Genomic DNA, 13,634 nt, shown 5'->3' on the forward strand with positions numbered 1-13,634 from the left:
GACCAGCAGTTACACCCCGCCACACCACTGCTCCTACTCCACAACAGACACCTACAACGTTTGCTCAAAGACACTACCAAGTCTCTGAAGTCTGGAAGGCCAAAGGAAGCTGCGAGGGACCTGACCTTGCTTTTATCCCCCGTCTCCGCGCAGGGAACGTGCATGCAGTGACCTGTGAATGCTAGGGGGAAAAAAAGGGACTTGATCAAGAAGCACCATGTCTACAGTACAGACAAACTTTACAAACATTCAGCAGAGCAGTTAAACAGATGACTCCAACTAGAGCCTTGTTATCCCAAGGAGCCAACCCAGAAGGCAGCTTGCTGAGATCCTCCCCAGGAACTTCAAGTCAGCCCTCGCGAAGAAATTCCAGTCAAGGTTTCCCAGCATCTCCATTTCTCACACAGTCCATCCACATCATTGAGAGTTTCCTCAAGTCTTTTATTTCTTCTCTGAATTCCGCTATTAAGCTGCGGGAAGCAGAAGGCAGTGCAGCCCCATTTAATCCCAGAAAGAATTAGTGTCAACACACATAAGAGAGCAAAAAGTCACTGAGTACAATGACAACAACCTGCACCACATTAATGACATTTCCCTCTTACAGTTCGCAGACAGCAGAAAACATGTGTCTGAGTTTCTGGAACACTCAACCTGCTGTTAACAAAGGATGTCACAACACTAGCGGGTTAACACACACTGGGATCAGCAGCTTCCACTCCAGAACGCAGACCACAGGAGCCACCACGGTGTTCCACTGCCCCCAGGCCATGCTCCAGGCTCTCAAGAGCCAGAAGCTGTGTTCCACGTGTGAGGTGCCTGTCCGAAGTGCCCCATGGCCAGCTCTTCAGCTGGGCTTGCTTCTCTCTTTTTCACAAGATGTTGCAATGGTGGGTTTTGGCTCTATCAGATGGCACTGGAGTTTCCTCCCAAGCCCGTCTTCTTTCCCAGCCATCTCACCTTCTAAGCTATTTTCCACAAACGTTCAGACATAAAAGAGCAGATAGCAAGTTTACACGCAGTACTAATGGAAACAGTTTTCACAGGATATACGCCAGGCGTGACACCAAGTGCTTCTGCACTCTCTTCCTATCAGCTGTAAGAGGAGGAACCCAGTAAGATCTTCGTTCATCTCACACCACACTCTGCCCTCTGCACACCTTGTCAGGTGACACACGTGTTGCTGCCGGCTTTCCCTTCCCTCCCAACAGGAGCAGGCACAGCAGCTCTGTTGGGTGAGCAGCCTTGGTCCATCCCGTTCCAGCTCTCCTTCCCAGCGATCCCTGCGGCAGCGGCAGCCTGAAATGCACTCTTGGCTCCTCAGGGAAAACGCCAGGAGCGCACAGTCCCAGCAGCATTTCGTGCTCCCCAGCCCAGCAATGAGAAACGGCTTCGAGTTTCAATCTCTGCGTCGCTCTGGCATCACCTCCTGGACACGTGTCAGCGTACCTGATGGCACCTGTTTGGCTGGACTACCAGCACTTGATGTTGTTAGGTCAAAAGGTGACACGTGATCTTCAGCTCCTTGCCGCTCTCCCACATCAGATGATGGAACTCAGTTGAGGAATTAGTCAAGTGCTGCTTTCAGCAGAGAACCCTTAAACCTCCAGAAGAGGAGAAACACTCTGGGTGCCTCCACTCAGCCACAGTCCTCGTACAGCAACATTTACCAACCCAAGACCTACATCATGCAGTGAAAAAGTAAAACAAAGCAGAACAAGACCAGAGAACCAGCTCAAAGGTTGTTAATACCATAGACCACACCTTCAGGAGGAACTGTCACTCTGTCACCCAGTGACATTTTCTTTATTTGCTTTCAGTAGCATGTATTGGTAACATTAACATTTCACCTCACCGTAATTCCACAGGTCGGTCTGCACTCGCCAGGGCCCTGGGTGAGCAGTGACAGCACACTCCATGCCAGCGCTGTACACACGTCACAATGAGGAACTTCTGCTCTACCTAGACCAAGGCAGCCTCTCACCCAATTGCTGGAACCACGCTCAAAGCGTTAAACCCCTGCTTTTGTACTCAGTCATTGGCCCTGTGACGTGCTGAGGAAGGCACATGCGGTTTACTTCTCCATCAAATCTTCCCCAGTCACGATGAACAACCCAGAAAGCCCATATTTTACAGAAATGTGCAGAGGAGTCCAGAATATCAGGACGTGTGTCCAGTTTGTCCTAGGAAGGCCTCAGTGAGAAATAGAACATGTTTAAGTCAACACTATTCTCCTGCTCTTAGTGGTCTTACACCACTTCAAGACATTTCCAAGAACGACTCCCTGGGGAAGGCAAAGCAGTTTTTACAAGATGTGTCTCCAGATTCAGAGGTGATCGTACCCGATGTGTCTGCTAAGTGTTAACACAGAACTAAAACCACCTTCCTGTGCCTCCAGCCAGGACGGGCACTTGCTTATATTCCAGGTATGAGTCACTACAAAAAGGCTATTGAAAAAAAAGACATTTTTTCACCCCCAGCACAACAGGTCGCAGCTCACAACCAGCCCCACGATTCTGAAGCATCTGGTCTTTCAGCCATGACTGAACTTATTCTTCTTTCCTTAAGAGATGCCATCTCCTGCTGTTTTTTAGTATGTCGCGAATTAAAGCTTGGATTGGCAGTAATAGAAGTAAACCATGCGACATAATACAGCAAGGCCATTCGTTACAACCTCAGCTACGCTCTACCTGTCGGAGAAACAGCAGTGAGCAAACACAGTTTTAAGACATAAGGTGAGGAAAGAAAAAAACAATCCCTCACACAAGGGTAGGAACACTCCAGAGAGGAGACCGAGCACCTGACAGTCCCGTCTCGCATTGCTACTGTTCATGCGGCACGTGAATCCCAGCTCACCTCTCAAACAAAGCAGCCTCTGTTGTGAGGGGGTAAATCCTCCCAAACCTGCAGAGGGCACCTACAGAGCCAACATTTCTTCACAGAAGAAAGGCGTTCACATTGTCCTGAACTCCTGAACGGGAATGGGGTGACAGAGGGGGATCGCGTCCCTTCTGAGTGAGCAGAGCCAAGGGAGGGACTAAGCGCTGGTGACAGAGCAAGGAGAGTTAATTCCGGTCTCTAACATGGGTGCGGAGGGGTCTCGACGCACTGCCTGGCACTGCGTGGCAGTGTGGCCCTGGGCACTCGTCTCCACGTGCGCAGCAAAGCCCAGGAGCTCTGGTGAGCACCACGCAGTCCTAGCAGAGCATCCTCAGGAACACACGTCGGAAGCGGAAGGACACACAGATGCTAACTCAGGTTGGCCCCACATGGTTTATTTTAAAGCATGTTGTCTGAGCTTTTGCACTTCTGTAAGAATAGCTTTTAAAAGTCGCATTAAGGCACGTGGATCAAACAAGCATGCTCAGCAGAACTTCGGCAGGTGCCCAAGTGGCTCCATAAGCAATCGAAGCTCTTCTTACCATTTAACCATCACAGGTACCAAAATCATTACTAAAGCGCTCATCAAGCAAGTGTTAAAACTGGCCATGATGTTGAGGGACGATACAGTCCCGTATTCACAGTCAGAGTTCACAAACAGTGTTATTTTAACTTCCATCCAAGGCAAAAACAGCCAAAGCTGAGCTCAAACACCGTAATGACAGCCCCCCAACCCTCCTCCAAATACACAGGTAACAGAATTTGTTTGATTGGACCCCATTTGCACCAAAACTATCCATTAAATGCAGCAGCAGCAGCTTAAGTCTTGACTTGGCTGGAGAACAAACTAAAGCAACAGCATGAGCTGGGAGCAGACTAGAGGGAAGGAGCAAAAATTGGGTCTTAGCAAGTAATTTGCCGTTAGCAGAAGCGCTTCTGGTTCTGTGCAAGTGCTTGGCACCACGCCGGTCCAACACGTTTGCCCTGCGAAGGCTACACAGTGCGTACGCTGTACAAGCACCAGCAATCAGACGCCCAAGTATTTAATTGGAGATAATGAACACATTAAAAAATCTCTTCAACCCGTCTGCTGTCATGGGGTAGCCGACCCCTTTTCCGCTCTTTGGTCGTTTAACCGGAGGCACATACTTCAACAGATACACAGAGCCACAGGTGTGTCCCTGTGAACACACATCTACACACGTGAGGTAGTGATGTCACAGATGTAACTTGCCTGGGTGGGAAAGGAAAGGAACAGAACCAAAGGGGTCTTCAGGAGGATTTTTCTGTGGAGCAGAATGTGGCTCCACATTCTTATCTGAAGACGCTCTCCTGTCCACCAGCCTGTCTGTAAGAAACAAAATGAAACAGAACAAAAAATAAAATAAAATAAAAACGGCAGCTCTTACGCCTATGCAAAGACATCTGCTAGTAGTCAGGGGTGAGGGAGGAATCGCTCTCACTTGGGGGGGGTTGATGTTTTAAAGATATCCCACATCTGGAATTCAACCCTGATGATCATTCAGGAAAATTCAGCAGCACAAACCTCCTGTTAACCGCCCTGTCCCACCAAGAGCAGCCCCTCTTTGGTGATAGAATGTGTCACAGGAGACTTCTCTTACGTGCTATACGCAGCCTTTGCGCCCAGCGAGAGGAACTGCTAGTTCTCTGTGCTCCCGCGGCAGCGGCTCAGCACCACTGTGCTTTTCTACCACACCCAGATCCAAGCTGCGGCCAGCCTCTGCCACCCAAAGAGACAAGCTGACATCGCAGCCCAAGGGCTGGGAGTACTTTTTATTGGACACGTCACATCTGTCAGCAATGAAACCCAATCTGAGTGGCGTAACACAGGAACGCAGGGCCTGCCTGGTATGCTCTCCAACCCCTTGGAGACGGATTTCCTTCTCTTGTAAAGAAAGACATACCAAAGGTTTTTAACACAGTCGAAAACCAGAAGCACGAGGAGTGGTAAACACAAGTTTTTCTGCCTAAACTCTTATTCTAACACCAGAGCCACCTTTAGATCCAGAGCACCCAGCCCAAGCGCCACACAGGAGAGCCCAGGAACGCCGCCACCGCAGCAGCGTGTTCCACCTCCAGCTGCCATCGACATCCTCTGTGCAGAGGACCACAAGGCTCTCCAAAGACATCAGCTACGGGCAGCCCTCCTCACAGAACAATCCCACTGGGAGCTCCTTGTGCGGGAGGTCAGCAGTCGCTCTCACCTCAACAGACACACGTGGAAATAGGCAGAGGCTAACCAACCCCAATGCAATCACGCTCAGCGACCCAGCCACGCACAAGGGAGCACGAGCCGAGGCGCACACGCGTCTGTCCGCTGTATTTTACACCACCAGCTTTGAGCCCTCCAGACAAACAACTGCCAGGCGTCCACTCCATGCTCCTCAGCAGCACCTCCTCCTTAGTCACAGGGCTTTGGGGGGTTTTGTGGCAGGTTTGGGTTGGGTGATATTTGCGGGGGGAGGTTGCTTTGTGATTTTTTTGGCATTGTTTTTTTTTGTGTTTTTTTTTTTGTTTTGTTTTTTTTTTAGTTTTGCCTTTGAAGACACACACATGACCTTCAACTTGCATCTTTACAAGCAATGAAGGATGCTTTTGCTCTATCATCTGTATTGTCTTGCCTCCAGAGCAAAACCAGGTGACTGCTACACAGTTTGCAGCCAATCAAACTCTAGAGTAACTTCTAAGGGTACAATATCTTGAACAACCCTTTGGAGAGTCCCTGCAAATGCTGGCAAGACCATACAGGCTCAAGCCCCCAGGTGGTGATCACATCTCCCACCTTGAGCAGCAGGGCTCAGGACAGCGGAAAACCAAATGGAACAAAATGTTAAGCATGCAAGAAAAATTAGGTGAAGTGAGCAAATAAAAGGTTTCAGCCCCTCCATGGCAGCTAAGTCTGTCTGCACTGAGATACATTTCCCTGGGAAAGAAAGTTTAGAATTTGTCGGTTCCTCAAATCTGTGGCAATTGGGTAAGGATGAGCCTTGTCTCCAGACTTCTGAGGCACAGTGTCATTTCATTTCTCCAGCTCATAACAAGATCCACTTCTCATTACTGGAGAGCATCTGAGAGCAGAGAGACAGCGGTGGCTTCTCCAGCTTCATACAAGCAGAGGAAGATTCACTGGACTGCCAGTATTAGACATCGTTGTGCTTCAGACGCCACTTCCTTCAAACAAAGATCCAAGTTTCTCTTCTCCCCAGTGAATAATCACACAAATGGCACAAGCCCTTCCTAGGAGAGGTCAGGTATTTAAACCCAGGATCAAGGAACCGAGCCATTGCCACGCAAGCTGCAGGCCTGAGGTCCCTCAGGAGACAGCTCTCTCGGGACGCTCCAGAGCACGAGAAGCACTGGTGCACAAGGAAAGCCTGGTAAGAACCACAGCTCTGTCCTGCACGGGCTGCCTCGGTAGTTCCTTCACCCTGTACATGCTGCAAAGATGACAGGCCACGAGCTTGGTCGCCTTTACTCCCTCGGTTGCCTCTGCTGAAGCACCAGGATGATTCTGACAGGAATCTTTCTGCAGATCAGTGTGAGGGCTGCACTGGTATTTTTCCCTGCTGAGAAAACCAGCTCATTTTCCTGGCTCCCAAAGCTGCACAGATTATTAGGTGGTTACAGGTTTCTTTTTCGAAAGAAATCCATTTCTTTAGAACGCTGTCAGAGTCTCAGCATCGCATGTTGCTTCTGGACCATCATTACTCCTAATGATAACAACAGAGAAACCACAGTGCGCCCAGAACCGGGAGCCGCAGCCTGCGCCTCCACTCCAAAGCTCTCCACAAGGTGCTCCATTCAGAAAGCTTCAGGCAACGGCACACAACACTTTGCTCAACTGCCATCCTTTCATTACCAACACCTCCACCAGGCCTAAGCCAAGTACTCCGTCCTGGGAGTTAGCTCCCATTTTCAGGGACAAGAGATGAGCCACCACAGCCATACCCACCACTGTGACGGTAAGCCGCTCACTGCCCAGAATCGGGCAGTGACGTTAGCCTGGCAGCTTGTGATGCCACCTCAACCCTCTACCAGAGGCTGTGGACACTTCGTCACCCCTCTATCACTAGCACAAACATAACAGCTTTAGAAGAGTTTGAGAGATTTAAAAATATCTTTAATTTAGATATAAAGCAGCGCATCGACAATACACAGCGGAAAGGAAGGATTAATGTTTTGAATGCTACTCTGCACCACATACCGTCACGAACAGACCAACTGAGATATGGCTGCACGTGAGTTTAAGGACAGGACAGCAACCTGGTCTACTAGCAGAAAACACAACCACTTATCAGACCCATAGCTTCACTTCTCCTTCCTCTAGATGGCAAAATGATTCACAGAAAACTCAAAAGTGGAGCAAAACAAATTACCTACTAGCAAACAGGGGTTTCCTCTCCTAAGAGACACCCTCCATCTATAGAGAATGAAGCCTTGATCCTTAAGAGGTGTCAGAGGAAATTCCAGCAAGCGTTACATAGTAAAAGACAGTTTTACAGGTATAAGCCTTAAATGTACAACAAATCTCCCAATTTCTCATTAATCCACTGAAGTGTGAGGAAGAGTCAGCAGCAAAATGAAATAGATATTTCTGCTTTGACTGCAGTCAAGGCACTAACACTGCAAGGCGAGCGTTGGGTGATCGTGGGCACAACACTCTTGATATCAAAACCACAAAGGTAGAAGTCTTTGAAGCCTCTGACACACGTTTGTGTGCGCACAAACATTGCGATGACGACCAGCAACGCTCCCCCTCCAGCGAGGCTCTGGGAGGTCACAGAGGAGGCCCCAGGAGAGCAGCTCTGCTCTGGTGCACTGCAGAACCCAGCCTGCCATCTAGTGCACTGCTGGGCACGAGCCGGCACACTGAGCTCTGCTTTCACCTCTTCTGTACTGCAGGGACTAAAACCCTAATGCTGGTTATTTCTGAGCAAAACTACGCTGCTCCGTTTGCTTCTCTGATACGGCACGTGCAGTTACTACCACACCCAGCTCTTCTGTGCACTTGACTAGCTTTACTAAGAGGTGAGCCCAAACCACAGCTAAGCGCGTTTTAAAAACTTGTGAAGTCTTTAAAAAGTCAGACTGCTTTCACACACGCAGTGCAGAATCCGGACAATGGGTTGACAGTCGTAGTTAACTGCTCCTTCTGCCGGAGACCGAGGGACAGCAGTTAGCATCACTCAGCTCCAAGCCGCTCCAGCCTTCACGGCGTCCAGCTGTCTGCCTGGAATTTAGCACTCCCACCAAAAGGGGTGTGCAGGCGTGCCGCGGCTGCCCAGGGCAGTGGTGGAGTCCCCATCCCTGGAGGGGTTTCCCAGCTGTGTGGAGGTGCTGCTGAGGGACAGGGGTCAGTGGGGACCGGGCAGCGCTGGGGGGACAGGGGGACTTGACGATCATAAGGATCTTTTCCAACCGAAATGATTCTGTGATTTTCTCTCTCCCCAGCTCGCTATAACCAGCCCACTCAGCCACTCCAGACAAGACTATTTTTTGTATAGTATTTTCCAGTTTCCGTGTAAAGCCACTGGAAACATGCCCTTGGTTAATACCTTCTTCTGTAGTTAGACTTGCTCAAAACATGTGGCTGAACCAAATCAATCTCACCCAACTTACCATAACTACAGTCAGCAGCCCAGCAGTCAGGTACGGATCAGGTGCTGGTTGAAGCTAACCTTCTCCAGACTGAAGGGCGTGCTGTTTCCAGAGACTTCCAAGGCTTCAACCAGAAGCAGCATGCCTAACAATACTCACTTCCGATAATACAGATAGTTCAGATAGTACAGAACTGTGATCCTGGGTTAGAAAAATAGGAGCCTTATTTGATCCGTACAGGATACAAGTGAAAACCATCAACTAGTGCTCCACCAAAAAGCCCCAGCACCAGCCGCTTTCCTTACAGATTACCAGGTAAGGCGCAAATCTTGTTCAGCTAGATTTAAGGACACAGAAATCCAAGAGGAAACAGACTCATCCAAAGGCACAGGATTTTTTTTCCCCCCAATTACTTGAAGATCAGCTTTACTGCATTTTTAATTGCAAGACCTTGCTGACAGTCAGCCCAGTATAGACAATCTGGTTTTAGACATTGTCACAGCTTACAAGTCTCTCTAATAAATCTAGTCTTGACAAAACCAGTTTCAACAAGAGCATCTATCAAGCATGTGTTAAGCAGTTAAGAGGATCATTCCAAGTAAAACCCACTGAGATAACTGACTTCAGGCGGAAAAAGTTTATTCGACTATTGCCATGTCAGAACAATAAAGCAGCCCTTACATGTAGCCACCCACGTTACAAAACATTAACATAATGTAATCGATCTGTTTTCTTTCAGGCATTTTCAAAGGACGTATCAGACCCACAGAATCTTCTGCTCTGGTATGCAAGAAAAAGCTGGAAAGGAACAAAGCAAGCAGCCCAGCTTCTCCTCCCCCCTCAGCAGGCACTTCTGCTGTTCAACTTCTGGACAATCCAGGCGACACAGGCAGTGCTGAAGAGCTAAGGAGTTCCCGCTTCTGCAGTACGTGAGCCAGAGACCACCCGTTTTAGACAGCCAGTTCTCACTGTGCGCAGTTTCGGAAAGGAAAAGGCAAGACAGACAGGCCCAACTCTGCCCTCAAATGCTCAGAAAGAATTTTCAGTACACAGACTGCACGGCCCTTCCACGAGACAGGTGATGGAACTGCTCAGCCACTACAGAGCCCTTAGTTACTGGGAAGCAAAATAAGCCTTCAAGCGTCCCTTACTTGATCTCAGCAGGTCAAATTCTCTGTCCAGCAGCTCCTCCTCTGTCAGCTTGGAAAAATTGTCCTCTCCAAAGGGGTTCCAGCCTGACATATCAGGTGGGTTACTGATGCTCTGCTTTGGGTAACCGGTAAGTGCTTCAGCATCAGGAATACCTGACCTGTGAAGTCAGTTCATGGAAGCAAATAAAGAGAAACGTTACTGGATTGTTTTATCAATCAGGACAAACATCTATTAAATGCTTCATTATGAAAAAGTTCTATGTACGAGTAACACACATGCATTAACAGCTTATCCTAAAAGCATCCGAAAGCTCATTTAAGGGAAAATTCATCACCTGAAATAGGTGCTTTCACCACATCAAGTCCGTATGCAACCCCTGGCCTTTTGTTTTCCACTGTACGGATTGTAGCCAAAGCACAGAATCCTTCATCAAGGTGACACACACGGCAAAAACTGTATTTTACCCCAGTAGCCGCTCCTATATTGCTGAAGGGGACTGCCTCGTTCTCCTCAGAAAAAGCCTACTGCACAGGTTGGAACCTTCCAATTACTCTTTCCTGGCAGACACATTGTCTTCGAGTCCTACATCCATCCAGCTGATACGACTGACTAGCGGACATCACAGCTTCTGCTCCTATCTACATGGGTAAGGAACATCTGAGCAGAAGCGTTTTTCCTTTCATGCTCCTTTCACCAAAACACACCTACCACTTCCTTGCCTGTCCGACACGGACTGCACGAGCAGCACCCAGCAAGTCACGGTGTGCTAACTGCTTCTCTCCCTGAGCCCAGCCAGGCTCTGCAGGCCACCCCGGCCGCCCAGCTCCATGTGGAGCCACTTCAAGACACGGGAAAGGGGAAGGGGCTCCTTCCTCTCAGCTCGGGTGCTGCCAGCCCAAAGACCACTGGCTCTTCCCACTCAGCAAGGGACAACATGCGATACAGCACAACGCATTCAGTGCGTCAGGGGACAAGAAACTCATTTCCTCTTCCTTCAACACAAGTCTTACTTTCTGTTTACAAGATCAACCTTATGCGTTGTAAACCATTGCGAACCCCTTCGCTGCTTCAAGCTAAACCGCAGGATCAAGATCTTTAGCCAAACACACGGAAAAGAAACTGCAAATGCACATAATTACTTCCAGACTGGAACGACTGCTCTCAGAAATTACTTGTGACTAAAGAACTCTGGCAACAGACCCGACCCAAGAACAGCTGGTACGTCTCACACACGGGCACACAAGTGCAGGACAACACGCTCTGCCAGGGATCCCACTACATAATTGGTGAGGTGAAGCCCAGCTGGTCGCAGGGGTATGACACCAATCCAGCCTACAGCAGGGAAATGTTTTGCCTTTTACTCTTTCAACACACTGTAACCTAGAAGAGATGAAGAACAACAGCAGCACCTGAAACACTAACTCATGCTTCAGCTGAGAGCCCGTGTCAAGACCGCATCGAAGGCGGCAGTGTTCCCACAGCTGCAAAAGAACTCTCCTTCCTTCTAGGGGCAGTAGGAACCCGTATCAGCATACCACCACTAGTTCATAAGTGAAAGAGGACAAATCTGTGACTTTCTGATTTCTAAATTACAAAAAGGAGGGGTTTATCCCACACACTCTTTTCCTAGGGACTTGCCCATGAATTCTTACTTACTGTACTTCATTAAGCAAGGGGGAGTCCGCAGGCCCCCACAACGGGACTTTATGGCTGCTGAGCTGTGCTCCACCGTAACACACTAACAACATCAGCAGCCTGATCAACAGACACCAGAGTAAGAAGCCCCAGCAATGCCAACTACAAAACCTCTCCTAGGAGTGTCTCTATGACTTCCGCACACCCACAACCTCGTTCAGCACCTCAGCAATGCGTGAGCACTCAGCTCCTGCACTAAGCCCACGCACACAAAAAGGAGGAAGATGGGTTCTTTGAGCAGCTGTACCAGGCTCGCCTGTTCACAAGCATCCCACCTCCTCCCAAAATATCCTGTACCACTAAAGACCACTTGCCTTCTCGCAGGGTAGGGAGGCTCGGCCACGGTTCCAGCATGCACTGGAAGCGGCCCCGGGTAGGAGATTAAGGCTGGTGAGAAGTCTTGCGGAGAAGTGATGTACTCAGGAGACTGCGCCTGTTGCGACCGCTGTTGCTGCTGAGCAAGCATCTGCTGCTGCAGGAGAGCCTGCTGATATTGCTGCACCTCAGAAGGAGAATGACCACGTTACTCAAGTTCCCGCGGGCCAGTGTGAATCCCTGCAGCTAAGGAACAATACGGCCTTGCCGCACTAACCACCGCCCGCCTCCAGCACAGCTCGGTCACTTCAGCAACAGAGAGGAGCCAGACCTGTCCCCTATACGGGTGACAAGAAACTGCTGCTTCGGATTACTGCAACCTAAGCATAGGCTGCTGCAGCACTGAGAAGTTAGTTTTCATCACACCCTCTTCTCCAACATTAATAATCAGGATTTCAGAAGAATTTCTCCTGACTTTTGGAAAACACATCATGCCAGCTACCCTTCTTGCTCTCCAAGCAGGAATTTGATAGCAGCCTGTCTTCTACCACTTTGCAGCATAACACAGACTTGTTGCCGGGGTCATTACTTAAGCACCAAGTATGTTTCAAATCAGTGTGTATCTACTTAGTAAAGTTCAGGATTTATCTCATCCAATTCACAGGGAAGCACAACTCCAGAGAAGCTTTTGCAATCCAGTTTGGATTAACTTTTTTTCCCCCGAGTACCATTTTAGATGATGAACTGTTTACCACCTCCACAGCTCGTTAACCTTCACAACAGACTTAAAGCCAGGACGTATGTTGAGACTGTACCGTCCACATTCCATTCCCGACGTACCATAGCAGGATACTGAGCTTGGGAAGGCTGCTGCTGGTACACCGACTGCATCAACAGCTGCTGCTGGACCATCTGCTGGTGCACTGCTTGTTGATACTGCAGTTGACAAGAGAAAAAGCAGCTTTAAGAAGTCATGATCTCCCCTTGAGGAATATCCAGATATTTAGAAGAAGCATCAGTTAAAAGATCGCTTCTGTGACTTCACAGCATTCTTCAGTTAAAGACATCCCATAACCAAGAACCAGCTTGTAATTCAGTCGCTGCATTTTAATGACTCCAGCTTGGAAGCTTTTCCCTTTTTTTCCCCTCCCAATTAAAACCAGCCTGTTGAACAAAAATTAGACTACATAATCAGCACTGCCTTTTCCAGGGCAGGCCAGTTGTCACCCCAGCTTCTGCAGTTTTGCCCAGTGCTGAGCCCCTCCAGAAAACAACTCCGCTCTGCTTTCACGAGTAACGCATCTCAACATGGGGAACAAGAGGAGCAGCAACAGGGGGCTTGGACAGCATCTGGAAGTTCTTGTCTGACCTGGCTGCTCTTCTGTCATGTTGAGAGTTATTTATGCTATGTAACTTAAGGGATTATAGTTGACAGTACACAAGCAGGACAGCGTTAGAACCCGTGATATCCATGAAAAATCTGGGCGGACAGAACAACTACACAAAGGAAGCTCTTCACTGACCAAGAAAAACTGAGGAAAGCAAAGCAAATCCAGTGAAACCCCTGCTCGGATGGGTACACACAGCCATCTGCTGCAGGCACAGCATCATCGCCCTATCGCAGCGCTCTCGTAACGCTTATCTCCAGCACGTCTGCACGCACACAAAACCACCACAGCGCAGTGATTCAAAGCAAGCTGGGATTCGGGGTCTGACTGTCCAAACGGGCCAGCACAAAGCAAGCAGCTCTCTTGGGTGAGCACTACAGTGCCCACAAAGAGACAAAACAAGAAGCTGCAGGAGCCGGGATCCCTTTATCGCTTCTAGCGGGAAAAGCAACAGGTCGCAACAGCCAAAGGGTTTCGCTAGCTCATGATCCCAAGCGATATGAACCAGCACAACATGTCTCTTCGAAAGCTGTGCGACGGGGTTGGCTCGTACCTGCTGAATGTACACGTCCTGGACAGCCGGCGGCT

General features: G+C 49.1%; 1 protein-coding gene across 1 annotated transcript in view; it reads right to left on the reverse strand.

The window, feature by feature from the left end:
- BMP2K (BMP2 inducible kinase) overlaps positions 1-13,634 on the reverse strand; it is a 29,980-nt gene that overhangs the window by 7,408 nt on the left and 8,938 nt on the right. Inside the window, exons 11-15 of the mRNA XM_010141561.1 lie at positions 13,108-13,138; positions 12,499-12,594; positions 11,644-11,845; positions 9,648-9,800; positions 4,112-4,225 (exon numbers count right to left, since the gene is read on the reverse strand). Of these exons, the coding sequence (XP_010139863.1) occupies positions 4,112-4,225; positions 9,648-9,800; positions 11,644-11,845; positions 12,499-12,594; positions 13,108-13,138 (596 nt within the window). The remainder of the gene's footprint in view (positions 1-4,111; positions 4,226-9,647; positions 9,801-11,643; positions 11,846-12,498; positions 12,595-13,107; positions 13,139-13,634) is intronic.

This window comes from Buceros rhinoceros, unplaced genomic scaffold, assembly GCF_000710305.1.
Source record: "Buceros rhinoceros silvestris isolate BGI_N320 unplaced genomic scaffold, ASM71030v1 scaffold18758, whole genome shotgun sequence".
NCBI lineage: Eukaryota > Metazoa > Chordata > Aves > Bucerotiformes > Bucerotidae > Buceros > Buceros rhinoceros.